This window comes from Rhea americana, unplaced genomic scaffold (assembly GCF_003343005.1).
Source record: "Rhea americana isolate MKP2758 unplaced genomic scaffold, rheAme1 scaffold_54, whole genome shotgun sequence".
Taxonomy (NCBI): domain Eukaryota; kingdom Metazoa; phylum Chordata; class Aves; order Rheiformes; family Rheidae; genus Rhea; species Rhea americana.
The window spans coordinates 1,059,084-1,079,130 of NW_028186690.1; the positions used below are offsets into that span (position 1 = coordinate 1,059,084).

A 20,047-nucleotide genomic window follows, 5' to 3' on the forward strand; every position below is an offset into this window, starting at 1 on the left:
AACCACTCACCTGGTTGAATCCTAGTGAATTTGTTAATTTCTGTCTTCAGGGCTACAGCTTTTTCTCAGAAAACCTAGCTTGCTTGAAATAAGACTGATAAAGCCTTGCGCTTCCTAGACTGAGAAATTATTCCAAAAAGGATTTATTTGCTCTTTAGGGTATATTTCCTTGTTCTTCACTCTGTATGAAAGAATTTGCCTTTTTCCCCCCTATCTAAAGGCACATTTGAGTTTCAGAACTTGATTGGAATTCTGGAAATGTTTGCCATGTTGCTCTTAAGCGCTAAACTTGACAGTCTAGAAGATGGATGGCTCTCATTGTTACTTAGCCTGTTCTTCAGTTTTCACTAAGTGTGGATATTAGTTGGATTTCTGGAGATGAAAATTTTCTTGTATCAGTAACTAAATTTGACGTGTGTCCTGACGTATGAGCCTTCAAGGAGCAGAAGGGAGTATTTTAGGATTCAGTAAGTGAGAAAATCAGAGGCTGTATGCCTTGCTTAATGCCTGAAACAGAGATAAATGAGGTAAGAGATGAGACAGAGACTGGGTCTACAATACTGCTAGCCTGAAGGAGTCTGGTATCGAGCCCTTGCACTGTTTGACATCTGTAGTAGATTTCTACTAGAACAAGTGTTCTTGCTCTCTAAAGTCACGTAAAGACACACAAAGTGTTCTAGTTAACAATAATTAATTTTAAAGGTAGGCAAGAATCAAATCAAGGATTTTGATTGAAAGATAGTGGAAGGTAATGATGTAGCTGCAGTATTATAGTACTGTCTTCAATTCTTCAGCCTATGGGAGAGATTCTTTACAACACATCTTGGAAATATTTAAGGCCCAACCACATGCTGAAGTTTTGACACTAGGTGAGCGCTAAACGCTCAGGCTGGAGCTGATCTAGACACAACTTCTATTTACCTATGAAAATTAAATCTCAAATACCTTATAAGCATAGGTAGCTCCAGAACTAGATATTAGCTACTAGAGGGAGGAATTCTGCTTAACCTTTGTGGTAATCTAGAATTTAGAAATAGCTGTGCTTCTAGACTTTGAAGGTATCCATCAGACTGACAGTATTAGGTTTTGGCAGTCCTAAACACTTTATTATAAGATGATAGAGCATTTTTGCTAGTGGCTAGAGCACTTACCTAAAAAGTGAAAATTCTGAATCAGGGCTTTTCTCCAGTCTGATGGACTTGATATAGAAGCTATAGATATAGCTGCTTTTTCTGTTGTAGCTTCTAGCCTTCTATGATGGCATGACTGGCTGGGTAGATGAGGGGAGAGCAATGAATGTTGTCTACCTTGACTTCAGCAAGACTTTCAACACTGTCTCCCATAATATCCTCATAGGTAAGCTCAGGAAGTGCAGGCTAGATGAGTAGACAGTGAGGTAGCTTGAGAAGTGGCTGAAAGGCAGAGCTCAGAGGGTTGTCATCAGTTGTGCAGACTAGTTGGAGGCCTGTTGTTAGCGATGTCCCTCAGAGGTCAGTACTGGATCCAGTCTTGTTCAGCTGATTCATCAATGACCTGGATGGTCATTGGAGGACAAAGTCTCCTCCCAGTTTGGTATCATCAGCAAACTTACTGAAGAGTGGCTGATATACCAGAGGGCTGTGCTGGCATTCAGAGACCTGGACAGGCTGGAGAATTGGGTGGAGAAAAATCTCGTGAAGTTCAACAAGGGCAAGTGCAGGGTCCTGCACCTGGGGAGAAATAACACCATGCACCAGTACAGGCTAAGGGCTGACCTACTGGAAAGCAGCTCTACAGAGAAGGACCTGGGAGTTCTGATGGGCAACAAGTTGACCATGAGCCAGCGATATGCCCTGGTGGCCAAGAAGGCCAATGGTCTCCTGGGGTGCACTGGGAAGAGTGTTGCCAGCAGGTGGAGGGAGGTGATCCTGCCCCTCTACTCAGCCCTGGGGAGGCCTCATCTCAAGTACTGTGTCCAGTTCTGGGCTCCCCAGTACGAGAGAGACATGGAGCTACTGGAGAGAATCCAGTGTAGGGCTATGAAGATGATTAGAGGACTGGACCATCTCTCTTACAAGGAACGGCTGCAAGAGCTGGGCCTGTTTAGGCTGGAGAAGAGAGGGCTGAGAAGGGATCTTATCAATGTCTACAAATACCTTAAAGGCAGGGTGTCAACAGGATGGGGCTGGATTCTTTTGAGTTGTGCCCAGCAACAGGACATGAGGCAGTGGGCACAAACTGAAACGCAGGAAGTTCCACTTGAATATGAGGAAAAACTTCTTTTCTGTGAGAGTGACAGAGCACTGGCACAGGTTGCCCAGAGAGGTTGTGAAGTCTTCTTCTCTGGAGATCTTCAAGGCCTGCCTGGATGCAACCCTGTCTAACATGCTCTAGGTGATCCTGTCTGAGCAGGCAGGTTGGACTAGATGGTCTCCAGAGGTCCCTTCCAACCTCAGCCGTTCTGTGATTCTGTGAAATGTTGCTATTCTTAGTGTTACAAAGCTTGAGACTTAAGTGGAAAGGAATGAGCTCAAAAAAAGAAGAAAATCCACAAACATTAACAAAACTCCAGATGATGTGGGCAAAGGAGAGGTTCGTTAGTATGCTTAAGACAGAAGAGACCAAAATTCAGGGAGGTTGAAAGACCTAAGCCATAATACATGATTTTTATGACCATTCAGGATTGCTTAAGGCTATACTTCCGAGAAATATGATGAGCCTTGAAAACTGTGTTCTTCTAAAAGGGAGACCCCTGTCTCTTTCCTGCTGCTTTCCCCTGCTTTTGCTATTTGTATTCACCTCTGGTGTTTGTTGGATCCTTCTGTGATCCAATTAAATTTGCTAACAGAAGAGAAGAGAAAGCTTTCTGATGGTTTAGAAATAAATCACAAAAAAAGTCTTAGCAGTGTTAACAAGTGTTAGCACAAGAACGAGATTGCAGAAGGCAAGGAAGAGAACTTTCACTTGGTATTAAGAAAGTTTAAAAGTGACTCAGTTGTTTGCAGAACTGCAGCTGCAGTTTCTTTGGATATTGTTGAATGTTTTCCCTAAATATTGTATTTTCTTACAAGAATTAAGAGGGAGACTACGGTTTAAGGTGCTGCAGTTTAAACGTGACACCTGCAATAGGTCTGACCTCAGGCTTGGCAAAGCCGAAATCCCCTGGGACAGAAATCACTACAGAGCAAACAAATAAAAGCAAAAAATTGTAGTAAAATAAAAGCATTTTAGCAAATATCTTAATTTCTTTATGCGTATTTTGTTCTTTAGTAAGGTTTATTTCTGTCCCTTTGAAAAAGGTGGGACTTTGAGGGTTCATACAGCCTACCTGTGTCAGCTTCATAGCATCTCAGAATACCACATAAATGCCCACCACTGTTTTTTTTTCTTCCTTAAAACTCTTTAACCTTCATTGTAATTTATTGGATATTGGAGATCAGTTTTATCTTCTGGAAACATCAAAGTTGTTATGAAGTTGTCATAGCATTTTTGATGTTTACTTGAATAACTTTTAAAGAGCTTTTGTGTCATCAGCTCTGATTGAATTCAAGCGTTGTACACGTTTGGTTTAATCTTACTACAAGTTAGATTAGAATTTTGCATGAGAAGGTTATATAATTATTTGAATAATTTCCCTTGCTTGGTGTGATTTCTACACTGGTTTTATGTATACATCAGTGTTAATAAATTAACATATTACTCTTTATCTGTTTATGCGAAGGTTATTGAAATATTAGAATTTCTAATTCTTAAATCTAATAGCACTGTTTGTCGAATAGTATTGCTTCTAGACATCTTGCAGTGTGAGTATATGCTGTTACTCACTTTATATCTCTCTGGAATATACTCTGCATTTCACTGCTATTAAAACTGCGTGGGTTAAATGAAAATTGTATGAATTGATGGCTCCAGCAATTTAAAATAGTATCTTTGTGGGTTGCTCTACTTTTTTTTTTTTTTTTTTTTTTTTTTTTTTTTTTTTTTTTTTTTTTTTTTTTTTTTTTACTACTTTATGCTCTTATGATTATCCTGATAACAGTGAACTAATTTAATTTGTTTTTAAATTTGAAGCATTAAGTCTAAATTTAAACCTAAGGTCAGTATTACAGGAGGGCCAAATTCAGGTGAGGGTGTAATCTTTATACATGTACTGCAGTCTGATTTGCTGATTAGAAGGTTTTAGCTTGGTGTTAAGCTTGTGTTTTCTTTTGCTTAATCACATTGCACTGAGCCTAATGATGATTCTTGCTAGAGAGGAATTCTCTTGTGCGTTTCTCATGCCTGCTCTTGTCAAATACTTGCAAACAATCACAGTCATAAATTTTTAAGGGCAGAAGGGACTGTAATATCATTCAGTTTGACTTCTTACATAATACAAGCTATAGATCTTTTTTGTATTAGTTCCTGCCTGAAGTGTGATAGTATTTCTTTTTCAGTCTTTGTTTCTGAAAGCTCTTCATATTTGGTGGCTGAAATGATTTGAGGAAAATCTTAATAACTAATTTTTGTACTTTCTAAATTGCTAGTGAAAAGCTTGGAAAGTGTTTGATGCTAAGATTCTAACACTGAATAAATGTAGTGTTTCTGTAGACAAATCCCAAATTGTACTGGAGTTCTATTTTTTTTCCCACAAACTTGGTTAAAAAGAATCAAGAGTTGTCTTCACTCTTTCAGGAATTTTCTTTATCTGGACCCATTGTTATTCCATCCTCATTCTCCCAACTGAAATAGAAGGTACTGAGTGAGCAGCCTCATTCCTTTTCTGTTTTGGCTGAGCATAAGTGTGGTAAAAGATAGGAAATTAGCATTAGAATATGCAACCTGTTATACTGCGGATGATAACATTTGTGGTAATGTCAAGTTCGATGCAGGCCCATTTATTCTGAGAAGCACCTCCTCAGCACAACCCTTAGAAGAACATCCCTTTCCCATGAAGTTTGAAGCATGAGGCTGTGACTTGAGCTAAAATAGGAATTTGGGAAATAAGAAACAATTATTGCGTTATTGTCTTACTACTCTTTAGCAGTGAAAAATCATGCCTTTGTTGCATGAACCTAAGGTTGAGTGACTTACAAATTATTTTGAGTTGATGAAAATCTTTTGAAAACCTTTCTAAATTTCTGTATTTTTATACATTGCTTTATGGCCAAATGTGTTGGGAATTAGTCAACATTTAATTTTATATTAATCCGTTTTGAATGTTTAAAGTTAGCTTTCAAACTTGTAGTTCAAAACTGTGTGCGCTTTCAGCCTCTGAAAAATAGAGAGAAATTACATGAAGTGTGACATCTGAAGAGTGGTGATTTAAATTGTGCTCAGCTAATTGCACATACCTATTAAACATAGTTTTTGTGTTAGACTCTGCTGCTGTATTTAAAAAACAAAATTGCTGTTTCTTAGAACTCTTTTGATTTAAGATGTTTTTCAGAGAAATCTTGAAGACAAAAGTATTTGGCACTTAAGAAGGAGATGTTTATGATTTTGCTTACCCAAAGACAATATTTAAATGAGAAGTAAATCATATTGGAGATGTCTGTAACTATTTCTGTTAGATGTGATCATCTCCTTAAAACAAAGAAATTCTTAGGAAAATTGGAGATACGTAGCTTTGAAAAGCAAATTACTGTGATTTTGTAGGGCTTCTCCTTTATAGGTATAATTATCATGAATGTGTATATGTTTTGCTTCATTGTGTTTTAATAGAATGATATGACAACAGTCCGGTTACAGTGGGGAGAAATTCTTATGCCACTGCTGAAGAAGTACAAGTTAAACATAACATGGGGTGATCAAGATCTATTGAACATTATGTTTTTTCACAATCCAGGTAAATTCACATTGATTCTAGATTTTGTCATGTTAAATTTATCTTTTGTATGATGCTCTAAAATCCAGAAAAATATTCTTTTCAACAGACTTTTTGATGAAAGTGTTCAAGACTTTTCATTTTTTCCTTTTTTTAAAAAAGAATGATTTACTTTGATTTTCAAGAGACACCATTAAAGCTTGCTGAATGTAATTAGTTATTAGATTTCAAAACTACGTAAGTATATGAAGTAGTCTTAAAAAAGAAGAAAGAGAAAAATTGATGTATTTCCTGAAACAATTTTGATATTTAATCCAGAGTTCTTATGATTTTCTGAACAGAAAGTCTTTATGTATTTCCTTGCCAATGGAATTATCGACCTGACCACTGCATTTATGGAAGCAATTGTAAAGAAGCTGAAGAAGAAGGTATATTTATTCTTCATGGAAACAGAGGTGTTTACCATGATGATAAACAACCGACTTTTAGGGCTGTGTATGAAGCAATAAAAAATGTAAGTGTGTTCAGCATTTTTCACCTACAAAGTTATTTGAGATATGTTTTTATCTACTGCTGCATGTATTTTGTAGATTTTGTTCATACTCACTTTGATTACAATAGAAGTAATGTTTTTTCGTCTAACTAATCCTAAGTAATTCACTGATTTAGTTCATTTGCTGTTTGGATAAAATTCCAGTTTATTCCTTTTGTGATTAAAATCTTTTGAATCATTATATAGACCATATCTAGATTTGGATTCTAAAATGTTGCCTGTAACTGTCATATCTATTTAAAAATCTATATCCCCATTCTTTTAATAAATGTATCTAATGAACTATACTTGTATTAGCATGTGGAGATCATTACCTGAAACTTACTTTGCTGGAGATTTTAAAATGTAGAAAGAAACTTTCTTCATCTCCAAGACTGTATATACTCCCTGCAACTTTTCAACGTTTTATTGTAGCTAGATTTGGATGTTTTTAGAAAACAATTTTTGATACTGTATTTTTTGATCTCTGGAGATTCAGTGCATTAATATGTGACTGTTCCTTTAAATACTAAGTAATATGACTTCTTTTCATTCTACAAATAAGTCTTCTAATAAACTATTTATCACTATATCAGTGTTCTCATGAAAGAGCTGTAAAATTTAGCACTGATGCGCATTTTAATGTAGCAGGCTATTGTGTGTGTATAACCTTCAAAAATCAATAGTATATTTTAATGGTGCTTTATTACATGTTGTCATATAGATATAAAAATGAAGAAATGTACTTTGGGGCATCTGAGAATACATTGCACAGAAAGTGAATGTGTTCCATAAAAATGCAGTTTTTTGTTTCCTTTGAGTATTGTCAAAAACAGAAGAAAAAATTATTTTCTGTTATTTATGATCCCATTTGGTTTGTGAATATGCCAGGGAGAGTGTATAAAACATTGCTGGTCCAGTGGTAATAAGATGAACAAAATTACGTTACTTTGAAATGCTATTTTAGACTATAATTTGTTTATAAAAAATATTGCAGTGCGAATTTAATAACTTCTTTATTTCATGTCCATGTTAAACATAGTATGTGTTTGACTATCATTCAGTTTAATGAAACTTCCTGCTTTCAGTAGTACTACTTACTGTTCATACTGTTGTTTTGTTATAATTTGGTAAGAATTGTACTCTTTAAAAGTTATGTTTCATTCAGAAAAGTAACTAGTCACCAAACGAAACTAGAAATCATTTTGATCTGTAAATTTTTAATTTAATAACTTAATTTTTAAATTCCTCCTTGCCTGTCTAGATGTGTTCATTTGCTTATCCAAAGGAAAAAAAGTTAATCTGTTACACTTACTGGAAGCATTTGAGAATATTTCTATAGTGTAGAGATGACTTTTAAATATTGTATTCAGATGTTCTCTGTGAGTTCTTGAAAACATCTAATCTTTATTTTTTTTAATCTTATCCTCTTTACAGTATTCATTTGGAGATGACCTGGTTCATTCCCTTTTACAACCCTTAGAACTGGAATTACAGAAAACAATGCATACATACTGTGGAAGAGTATACAAAGTATTCATAAAGCAGCTAACAAAAAGCATAAGAGATTTGTATGATAGAAGATCAAAGGGAAGGTGATTCTTACTCCAAGCTGTTAAAAGAAGAGATTGAATTTACATGCTATTTGAAAGGTGCAGAAGATCTAATATGGCTTGAATTGGCTCTTAATGTGCCTAGATAAAAGTTTACTAGTGTACATAAAAATGAAGAGAATATTTCTGTTATGAAGAACAAGAACTTTTTTCTGCAAAGGTGACTTTTTTGTTCTTTTGAAGTTTAATCACCGCTAATGTTTATCTTGGATCCGATGAGTTTAGATATTACTGGCTTATGTGGTCAGTAGTTTTAGTCTACGTAATTGTTATCTTTAATGATCAAATGAATGAGGGAGAAATGAAGATGGCTGTATTTGGGGAGTGTACCTCATATTGTCTAAAATTCTGCTAAGCTGTGAATGTAGCAATAATTGAGTCAGCAGCACTAATCTCACTTTAAAAGTGTGAGCACGAATTTGTTTACAACCGTTTTCAAAGAAATGTGATATACCCATTGACAATCTATATGTGCCTTTATATGTTCATCTCTTACATGTTGAAATACTATTTTGACAATCTTTAGATGTAAACTGTACAGTATAAATAAGATTTTTCAGAGAAATGAATAACTAGTGTGTGATGCTAGTTTTTCCTGTCTGTTCCTCAGACTTTGTTTTAATATACAGCATTTGTTTCAGGGTCATTGAGCCATCTGCCCAAATGATATAGCTCAGATGAGGGTTTTGGGTTTTTAACAAAAGTGTGAGATGAAGTAGTTTTTCTTATAAACTTAAAAAAAAATGGTTTTATAGCTTTACAGGGCATTTTTAGAAGTAGAAAAAACATGGTGGAAAGCTCTCTCTGTTTTATTTCAATTGCTAAGAATTATTATGTTATGATTATTAATGGAGTATTTAGTACCTGAAAGTGAAGAACTGTAATCAGAGTGCTGATACTTCATCAGGCTATATAATAGATGAGTTTCTTAGAGGGTATATCCTGTTACTATGTATATTTAATAACATGGCTTTAAATTTGTCATGGACCAGATCCTCAACTGCATGATTTCATTAGGGTTAATAGAGTGATAGTGATTTACAACAGATAAGGATTAGGCTCTTTTGTAGTTTTATTAATGAAAAAACATTTTCTGTTGTGTAATATAAATTTCACAGAAACATAGAATGAAAAAGGCCAAGTTTTAATGTAACAGTAAAATATTATTTTAAATGGCATGGTATACTTGAACTTGTTCAGTTCAAGTTTGAACTGAAGTTTTTGAACTTGGATAACCTAACTGAGATGAAGTCTTCAAAAAGTGTTTTTTTGAATTTCAGAGAAATTCCTGTGTATTGAACATTGAAGATGCTCTCACTGACTTGCACCTTCATCCCAACCCCATTTAGAAAATTAATTTTAGTGGCTGCTTTTTTGTCAAGGGTGCCTGTCTCCAGTGAATCTTAGATGCACGTGAGCTAGGTGAACACTTTAGCAGTACAGAAACACACTACATTGTAAATGGAGCTTATATTCTGTTTTCGGACCCTGCTAGCTCAGGATATAAATGTCTGGGATAGAAAATGGAAGACAGTCCATCTTGCATGTAGTTATGGTTTCTTTTCCTTGTTATGTAATCTCTCTGAGTGTTAAAATCTAGAACTCTATGTGAAGGTGAATACAGTTATTGACTGATTTATAAGTTAAAATGCATTATTTTTTTACATAAATACTGATTTTGTATCAGTTTGTCTTCAGCTTTTTTTTTATACTTACACTGTGTGTTTCTATTTACAAATTCCTTTTGCCTTTTCTTTGTATTGTTTTTTGTAGAAACATTCAGTTTTGAATTGATTTTCAGTATGTTGTATGCATGTGAAGATCTTGCTTAAAACTTAATGGGCCATTTTAGAAAAAAAAACATTGTGAACATTAGCAGCAAGCTCTAACTTAAATTTCAGTTTTTGTGTTGGACTAGAACAAAAATAGTTAATATTGAAACTTATTATAAAATAGAAACTTCTCAGTGAATCATGCTTAATTCAAGAGACATACATTTAGCATATGATAAATTGCAGGATATACTGCTTTATGCCATAGTTTTTGTTATGAATTGGTATTATAAACTTAACCCTCTTACCCTCAATTCTCTGCTTCTGAAGTAATAAATGTATATTTTAGAAAAGTTTAAAAAGCAGCAAGTGCTTAGTAGTGAATACTTCCATTCCAGAATATTTATCTCTTTTAAATAATATTTAATTTCTTAATCTCTAAGTTTTAAATTTAGAAGGCTGATCTACCTATAAATGCCCTCCCTTTCCTTTTTTCTTTAATTTACAAATAAAGCATTTGGGGACAGTAAGGAGCCTGGAAAACTAGTAGTATAATAGAAACCGGTTACACTCTCAAGCATTTCGATAGCTGTTTGTAAGTTTATATGCATATATAGAAACATGTTAGTATGCAAATCTTTGTATTGCTTTCAAATTTCAAAAACATTGTTTTTCTGCAGGCATAGTAAGTGACCAACCAAATAGGACCTGACAAATTATGGAACTATAGAAATCTATTTTTTTCTTATTTATTATATATTTTTTAATATTAATAGAAATACGAGGATTCACAGAAAAATGTAAGACTTTGAAAAATGTACATTTAGGGTGAACTAAGATAAATCTGTCTTCATCACACTTGATTTAACTCTGTATCATGACACCATGATCCTATCTCTGTTTAAAGGGGTCACAGTCTGCTGCTAGAAGAGATTTACTGAATGTGTATTACCTTGTTTGTATGAAATTCTGTCCTTTGTAAGTAGTGTGAAAGACCAACTATGCCTTAATGAGACTGGAACATCTTGTCATATGGAACTTGTAGGTATGGCTATATATAGGGCTGTATAAGCCTTATGAAAATGTTTTTCCCAGTTTTTTTGTAGTTTTGATAAAATTTAGTTGGACTGAAGACATCCTTGATGCCTACCTCCATTGAAATGTTCTTCTTTGATTTAAATTCAAAAAGAATCAGAAAAGAGACTTAAGAGAAAAATATGTTTTTTTCTTTTTTTGACTTCAAACGGTTTAAAGCAATATGGAGTTGCCTTTTGCTAAATTTTGACCTAAATTTGGTCAAGTTATAAGCCTCTGGCAGATTGCTTTCTGGAAGACTTAAGTGCCCATATTTTGGTTAAATTTGTACAAAGATTCAGTCTGTACTAGATGTGCTCCAAACTCGCAGACTTTCTACACTTCAGTTTGTGCATTTTCTGTAACCGAATGACTGAGAAGAATCCCATCTTCCTTCTCTTCCTCCTCCTAATTATACTTCCCATCTAGACAGCATGAAAAAGGAAATAATCCAGCTCTGTGGTGTATTGATAGGAAGGGGCTACTTGGATTGTTTAGAAATAGAATATGTAGAAGGTAAAAATGAAGATGTAATGAAGTATTCATAGGTGCATTACTGGGATCTCTTATTTTGAGGCAACATAGGAATGAAGCAGGGTTGTTTATTTGCTGTCATTTATTATGTGATGGATTAAGATGTGTTGAAACTAAGGATTAAAAAACTCTCACACTTTTTTAGCTTATTCGTAGGAAAATTAGACCTCTACTTTCTGTCTCCTGGTTTATAAAAATGTCTGCAAACACATGGGCGTATCTAGAATTTCTATTGCCTAGCAGTCGTATGTAAGTTCTTTTCATTCCCTAGTTCTGTTTCAAGTTAAAAAATTTTCATCTATCAAGTAGTTTGACAATATCCATTTGTTAATTACGCAATACTATATTTTCTTTTACTTAGTAAAATGGTATACTCCTATATAAACTAATGTGTAGGCTGTTCATGCCTCCAATTAATATTATTATTATTTTACAAATTGTCCATTTTGAATAGTAATTATTTTCACTTTCTGTGCTGTAGCGTTTAATGTGATTATCATAATCATCATAGCTTTCCTTCCCACTTCACTGATCTGTAAAAACTTGGAATAGTTCCAGTCATTTTGTGTATTAAAATAAGTTGCAGAAAACTAAACTGTGAGGGTATGGCTTTTTCTTTACCAGAAAAAAGTAATTTCTTTTGTAGAATGTGGAAGTATGAATTAATGGGACAAGCTTTCTTTTCACTGTGGATCTTGGTACAGGTCTTGGATCTATCTTAAGCTTTGTCTGTTGCGGCCAGTCTAACCACTTCTTTTTATGCATGAAAGCACTTGGATGTGCTGTGTTGTGTTTTCAAAAATGACCTTATATATTCTTCTCTCCATGTTTCTAATCTCTCTGGATGTCTTCTGTTGTTCTTTTTCTTTGTTGGCAATTCAGTTCTATCCAATCTCTAGATTTCACTGATTTGCTGGGATTTTTTTTCAAATATTAGGTGAGAATAACTTTAAAAGGTTATTCTCTAAACCTCTAAGGTTTTGCACAAACAGCAGCTAAACTATTTGTCCAAGTTGACAAACCATGAACCTAGCAAGTCCAATTAAAATATATGTATATATATTAATGTATGCACAGAGCTCCTTAAAATAATAATAATAAAAAGTTGTTTGGTCCAACCTTAGCTCTACAGAGAAATGTTTACTACTTATTTTCTATATTTAACTGCCAAATCTGGAGTTATGCATAGTAATTTTCTATACAATTGCGAGTTACTTCACAGTTGCTTTGTAGTCCTAGCAGACTATTAGGAATTATCGCTTGAGTCTGAAAACAAAAGATGTTTGTAGAGCTAACAGGGAATTTAAGTTACTTTAGGAAATGAGGAGAAAAACTCATTTTAAAGTAGTTCTCAAAAATCTCTGTCTTGTAACCAGTTAATGGATCTATGTAAGAACAGTTTATGCTCCCAGATTAAAAAATTTAAGAGGTATGGTTCTCCAATGCTTTCTAAGCCTTTGTTGGCCTTATTTTTTGGCCTATAATTTACTATATTTTCAAGGTTCCTGAAGGGAATATTAAGTAATCAAAAATTCTTCTCTTGAATAATTGTAATTGTGTCTTTTTCCATTTTACTGTTATTTTATGCACTATTGCATTCAATTCTTTAGAGAATTCTTATTTCAATTTACATGAATATGCATCTTCCTGAATATTTGTCCACAAACTTTCATGTGGCTTCTTTCCTCCTCCCTTTCCCTCCAGTGCTTTTAGGTAGGTAATCACTACTCTCTTCTTCCACCTGAATGCGTATAAAAATCAGGGGAGATAAAGTGAGAATCTTTTTGCAGAGACTTGTGGTGCTACTGTAGCTTAGAGATTTTCTGATAAAATACAAGTTCTTACTATTCAAAGCTTATTATTACTCTAATGAATTTTGTACTTTTATTAGGATTAATATAATTTTTCCCTCATTTAACTTAAGGTTAAGTGAGACAAAGAACTTCAGGTCAAATGGGCCTAAAAAAGTCCCTGAATACTCGGCTACTGGAAAACTGATAACCTATGCTGTAAAAATATTCCTGTGTACTTGTCTTGTTCTTAAACTCTTTATATAAGAACCTAATACTGTCCACTGCCCAAAATGGGATATTGGGGTAGGAGGAAGTTTTGAGCACCTAGTGCAGCTGTTATGTTCCTCGAGTAATCCTCTCTTATGATGTACACTCAACTGCTGTCCCCCTACCTCATCTAATTTAGTGCATTTTTTTTTTTAATCAAAGCAGCAACTGTGATTCTTCTAGATTTGGGGTTTACATAGACATCTGTGTCTGGGTGATGCCTTAGTTGCAGAAACCAGGGCATCAGTTTGTCCAAGTTTATATTTTTCTGTTTCCATCTTCAGTTTCATTTCTCTGCATATTTTAGTTTCCAATCAGACCCTTAGGGATGAAATAGTGAGTGAGATAACGAGGAATGCAAGATTTTTCATAATAGCTTACTCCTGATAAGAACTAGAGAATTACAGATCTCTGAAAAATAATCAACAGTGTTGAAATAGCATTCTGTCCTTGAGACTAATTTCTGATCTGGTAAGTGTAAGAGTTGGTTAGCATCCTTGATTTGGTCGTCTTGACTACTTCTGCATCAGTTACTTACATGAAGTGAAGGTCAGACATCACTTAAACTGTTCCCATGTTGCCTTCGATCTCTTGAGTTCCTCTTTTACCATAAGAAGTCGTTGCTGTAGGTCCTCTGTATCCCCTTACCTATACTGTTTCAGACCTAATAGCTGTCCCAGTGCTGTCTATTAAGAGAAATTGTTTTTTAGTAGCTGTCTAGTGGATGCTGACAGGAAAGATCTCATATTTTGATCTCATTGGTCCTGCCCTAGTATCTTTATAATTCAACGTCCTACTGCTTTGTTTGTTTGTTTGTCTGTTTGCCTGTCTTTCTGCACATTGTTCAAAGCCAGAGGAGATTAAACAACATACTTTCTCCTAGAATGTTAACAGCTTCATTTAGGAACATATTTTCACCAGTCATGGCCTTATTCAGAGACTGTTTCCAGTCAGATAGTTTCGTCATACTGATTATTAAAATAGATCTTGAGGAGCAGGAGGTCTCATTAAGATTTATGTAGTTAGTATTTCTGGATGTTTTAAGATTTCCAGGTCTTAAGATACGTATGTGTGCAGTCATATAGGTATATATTCCCTGAAAAAGTCCATCACAAGCCTGTGAGGTGATGATTAGACTGAAGTATTCAGTCTTAAGGATTTTGAATAGAGCTACACTGCCTCTGAGGGTACCTGTTGCACTAATAATCTCACTCAAATTCCCCTTTCTTTTCTCTGTGCTCCATATATACTGTTTTGTTTCCCTCCTCAGTTCTGGAGAAAGGGACTAATTTTATATGCAGGATGCTAACTAAAGTTTTGTTAATCAATTTCTTTGTCCCTCTGGAGTAAAGAAAAAATTGGAGATTTTGCTTTAATAATCCTCCTTTTGAAACAAAGCAGAATTTTGCTAGGACAACGACTGTGAAGTTTGTTTAGTAAGTGATCGTTTTGGTGCCTCAAACTTTTATAATGTCCTAGAATACAAATATGGAACCTATTTTCTCACAGCCTGTGGGAGTGCTGCTAGATTACTCTGTCTTCTTTTCCTCCCTGGTTTCCAGCATCAAACACTCATTTCTAAAAAGGCTTTTGATTGTTCTTAAAGAACCTTTATTTTAGTTAATTTATATTAATAATATTATTAAATCTAGATGAACAATTTATTACAGTAGCCTAATGCATTTTCACTACCTTCATGTTGTGTGTGGTCAGTTTGTCTCATTCTTCCTTCAGGTCATTTAACATCGTATCCTCATTTATAGAATTGTAAACTGGGTACAACAGATTTCCTTTTATATCCGCATCTTTTGAATCTTAATGTTCTGCCATTCATGTACACATTCTTCTAGAGCAGTGCACATTAAATCAATTTGTAATATTCATAGCAATCATTTTAAAATACAAAAGTAGATGTAGAAGTTATTCTAAATTGCAAATCTTTGTGGTTGAATTCACAAATATTAAGGACATTTTTTCCCCCCCCAAGAATATGAAAACAAGATAATCAGTTTTTACTCCTAATTTAAGACTAGGAAATTAGTTTTAAATTAGAACTGATGTTTTCACTTATAGTACTAACCTCGTAATGCTAACCTACTGTGTCTCACTGAATAGCTGGTGCCTACAGACAGTGTGCTTGCATCTTAAGTATTTTTAAACTTTAGAAGTTTGATTTAGTTTAGTGTGGCACCTGACAGGTCCCTGAAATTTGTATTTTTTTTCATTTAAAAATGTTCCGTCTTATTTTATTTTATTGTATTGTTTTACATTTTTATACTATGATTGGCATTAAAATTGGGATTGCAGGTCTAAAAGCCAAGAATTAGAAACTACGTTTGCTGCCCAAGATGTGTGTGTCATATGTATTGTATGTATATTTTGATCAGTTTTTTTCTTCAACTAGGTAAACTTGACGTTTTTGTTTTTCATTGCCTGTCATGGGCACACAGTTTTCCTGTTTGCTACTCTTGCTTCTTTTCTCCACTGCCCCTCTAGGAAGATATTCCTCTATCTGTCTAGTTGCTTTCTCTTCAGTGTGTTAGTGTCACTCCCTGTGTTCTCCTCCTAATGATCCTTTTGGATCCTTTTGGTAGTTAACGTGCCCTTTAGCTAACATTCCTTCTGCTACCACATAAGCACTTTCAGAACTAGCCTTTTTAGCATAATAAGCTAATTTTGTACCATTCTGAACCAGAAGCATATCCCAGAGTGGTATGCCACCTTTTCCACAGTGCTAATGGATAAGCACACATATGAGCGAGGAAGTGTATTATTTACTCAGAGTAGGTCCTAAGCTGTGCTGAGCATTTCTTGGCTGTAGCTCTGGGGAAAAGCTTAGTTTTCCTTTCAGTTTTGTGTAGACTACTACAAGATTTGATTATTTCTTGTTTTTCTGTATGGATAAAAGCTTTTTACTAGATGCATGTTTCAGGAAGAAAGCTTGGCCAATGGAGCATTTACAATTAAATAGAGATGATCTGAGTCATTCTGCTTGCCTGAGGCAGACAGGCTCAACAGGGCTTCAGCAAATAGCATGAACAAAAGGTAAGTGCCAAGGCAACTGGTTTGCATTGAGTTGCTTGGTCTTTATTCTGTTCTTACAGGTGCTGGACAGCTTCTGAGGAAAAAGCAATATTCAATTGACAATTCTTTCAATTCCTGTGCATGTTACAACCAAAGGAAAAAAAATGACTTATGACTTCAAAAACCCCAAAACAAAGTTCTGTAGGGATTATGGGATACAATAAGCAGTGTGAAGTATGTAAAATTGTTCAAGATGAAAATTTGATAGCCACAGACAGCCCATCAGAACATACAGACTTTTGAGAAGTATGTTTTTCATTGTTTCATAAAAAACAATGAATAAAACTGAGCAAAATACGTAATGCTAGGATATTGCTTAAAAACTAGATGTCTTATTTTTGCAGCAATCCTGTTTGCATTGGTCTTTTTTTAATGAGAAGGATGAACAGTAATTAATGACAATTGATTCACCTTGAAGGATAAAGCTTCACCTGTTTGCTAGTGCTATAAAAAATGAAGCTTATAGAAAATTTGTATTGTAGAAAATTTGGTATTTTAGGCCTTGAGCAATGTCTAAATTAATTTGAAGCTTCTTTGATAATGTACATGTGTCTGAAGAACTTCCATTTGGGAAGAACTTCCATTAAAAATGCTTTTGTATTTTTATCATTCCCAGAACCTGCGGTTGAGTTCTGACTTGTTGCGAAATAAAGTATTTTAGGGACAAATTCTAAAGCATAATGTATAATAAAAACTAGTGTTAAATATTATAAAAATACAATTGATTTGGAATGTACTTTAGGTAAAGAAGATTTTTCTAGACTAGACATGTTAACCACTTAGAATGATATCTTGTGTTTATCTGGAAATTAAATTTTTAGGGAGTAAGTTAATGGTACATTGGACCTGCTGCCACATTTTCTTTTTATCTAAAATTTGAGTCTCTGATAATCCTAACATTTTTTTAGGATCAGCAAATCAAGTGCCCATTATTCTAAACAATATCAAAAAGCACAATTCTGAAATTGTTTTTATGTGTTATTCACTAGTATGTTTGCAAGTCAGGGACAAACATCACTGTTCCTAAAACAGAACCATTTGTCAGTCCTATGCCTGAATAAAATTACTAGGTCACTACTTTAAAATCCAACATATGCACAAAGGGAATATACTAATATACAGTTTATAACAAGAAAGATAAATACAGTCCTCCTGACCTCCTCTACAAAACGATACAAAATCCTTCCCTGATTACAGGTTTACTTCTGCAAGCAAAAGTTCCAGAAGCTTCTTGAGGTCCACCAGGGATTTCACTATTGTTATTGATTTAATATGAAAGTGCCCAGATATTATAGCAATGGATGACAGCATAAAACACTGATAAATCGATTAAAAGAATTTAGCCTTGCGGTATATATTAGTTCATCTAGTCTGATCTCTCATAAATCACAAGCCATTAAATTTACCTCTGTACTGAACCCAATAATTTGTTTGACTAAAGCATAACTTGTGTTCAGCTAAATCATATCTTCCAGAAAAATGTTTAGTCTTGGTCTAAAGGCATGAAGAGAGAAAATACTTTCCTTTGTCAGTTTGTTCCAATGGTTAATCACTCTCACAGCTATAAATGTGTGCCTCACTTCTCATTTGAATTTGTCTGGCATTAGCTTCCAGCCATTGATTCTTTTTATGCCTCTCTCCCCTAGGTTAAAGAGCTCTTTTAAACCCTGCAGTTTCTTCTCATAAAGGTATTTATACATTGAAATTAAATCACTTCTTGATATCCTTTTGTCAAATACATTGAGCTCGTGAGCTCTCTCAGTAAAACATTTCTCTCATTCAATTTTTGTGACTTTTCTCGTAGCTTTGTCAATTTCTTACAGTCTTTAAGATATGAGCACCAGAATGATCTGTTGGATTTCAGCAGAGCAAAGGACTTGGTCATTTTTTTAAAAAGAAGTAAAATCATCTTCCTAGACCTTCCTGAATTTATATGTTGAGTGTTTGTGTTAACTTGCTTTCTATTCCTCTGATAAAATCTATGTTCCTAGACACAGTGGCATTCGGCTTTGCTAAAATGAACTCAGTCTTGCCAATTGACAATTAAGCATTGTCATCTGCCAATTTGATCGTATGATTTTATATTTACTTCCAAATCATTGATGAATGTTTTTCAGTGTTATACATAATATTAATTCCTTTGTAGTATTACTAGAAATAACTTTTAGATAATACTTGCCAAGTCTCTTGACAGTTGCCAGTTAATATTGCAAGGTTTTGATTTTTTTTTCCTTCTGCATAGCATGATTTCAATTTCAAGGAACAAAAAAACCTCAGATATAAAAATCAGAATTGCTGGACAAGATTTATTTTCCTGAAAACCATATTGGCTACTTCTGATGGTAGTATTTTCCTTTAATTTTATTCCAGTTAACTGTTTTGCAGGTTTTAAAATCATTTTTTTGCGGTGATAATTTCTGTAGTAGTCTGACTACAAGTAATTTAGTCATCCTACCTCCCATTTTGAATAATACTAAAATACTTTATCTTTTGGAATTTCCTGGGAATGCTAAGATTTATTAGAACTATCAATAACAGTTCTTTTATGGCTTCTTCCTGTGAATTGTCTGGATCTGCATATTTTGAAATATTTATATCTGATCAATATTGTTTAACTTTCTTCTGCATTGCTAAGGGGCAAAGCATTTCAACATTCTCATGTGATGCAAACATTTTATTTTTGAATAGAGAAGACTTAACTTTTTTGCATTATTAACAATGTTACTTTAAGTAATGAAATAGAGATTTCATTTCTTTTGTTCTTAATATACTCTAAGAATAATAACATTATGCTCTTAGTCTCTCATTCTGTCAGCTGTAGGATTTTTTTCCCCCCCCAGTCGAAATACTTACCAATTTTGCAATATGAACATTGTGGTAACTCATATGTCATTTACTTACTTCGACTTTTTTCCTTTTGTTATTTATTATCTTGCTGAAACTTTTCTTAGTGGTGTCTTTGTGGCACTCTACTTGTCTGCTGTCTGCTGGTACTGGACAAAGCTGGCTTATCTATTCTTATTTTCTGCATCTTTTCACCTCCTAGGTCTGGTGAAACTTTCATCCACTGTTCCAAGAGATAAAGCCTTATCTTCTGATCTTTGACCTTATTCTCACAAAAATTATGAAGCAGACTAACCATTATACTCAGCATAGGAGAATTCATCCAAGAGAACGGACAGATTTCAGGTCCGGTGTAGTGTGTGTGGGGGGCAGAGAGAAAAATGAGGGGAGAAAAGAAGTTTTGTCTGATAGATGATCATTTCAAGTCAGTTCATACACTAGTATGAACTGTGCAGAAGCCAGAACATCGTCTTAGAGCTAATGTGTTGCAGACTTGGAGTTTATCTTCTTGATAGAAAGATGTGGGGCTCCTGTTCTTTTTGTCCTTTAAGATCACCCAATGAAGTTCAGAGAAGCTGTGATACAGTATTAAAACCAACCAACCTCACTCTGTTTAAGGTTTGTGCCAGAAATGCACTTGTACAACTGTATGGCAGTCATTACAGATACACAGTGGAAAAAGAAACTCCCAAGCTTCTATTTTTTAAATATCCTGAGTGAACACAGGTGTAGGAGAGGAAAAGTAGCTT

At 34.4% G+C, this 20,047-nt stretch overlaps 1 protein-coding gene across 1 annotated transcript in view; it reads left to right on the top strand.

Annotated features, from left to right (window-relative positions):
• Nucleotides 1-9,616, top strand: part of GXYLT1 (glucoside xylosyltransferase 1) — a 20,986-nt gene extending 11,370 nt beyond the window's left edge. Inside the window, exons 5-7 of the mRNA XM_085318511.1 lie at nt 5,683-5,806; nt 6,127-6,299; nt 7,755-9,616. Of these exons, the coding sequence (XP_085174637.1) occupies nt 5,683-5,806; nt 6,127-6,299; nt 7,755-7,916 (459 nt within the window). The 3' untranslated portion in view covers nt 7,917-9,616. The remainder of the gene's footprint in view (nt 1-5,682; nt 5,807-6,126; nt 6,300-7,754) is intronic.
• Nucleotides 9,617-20,047: the final 10,431 nt, after the last annotated feature.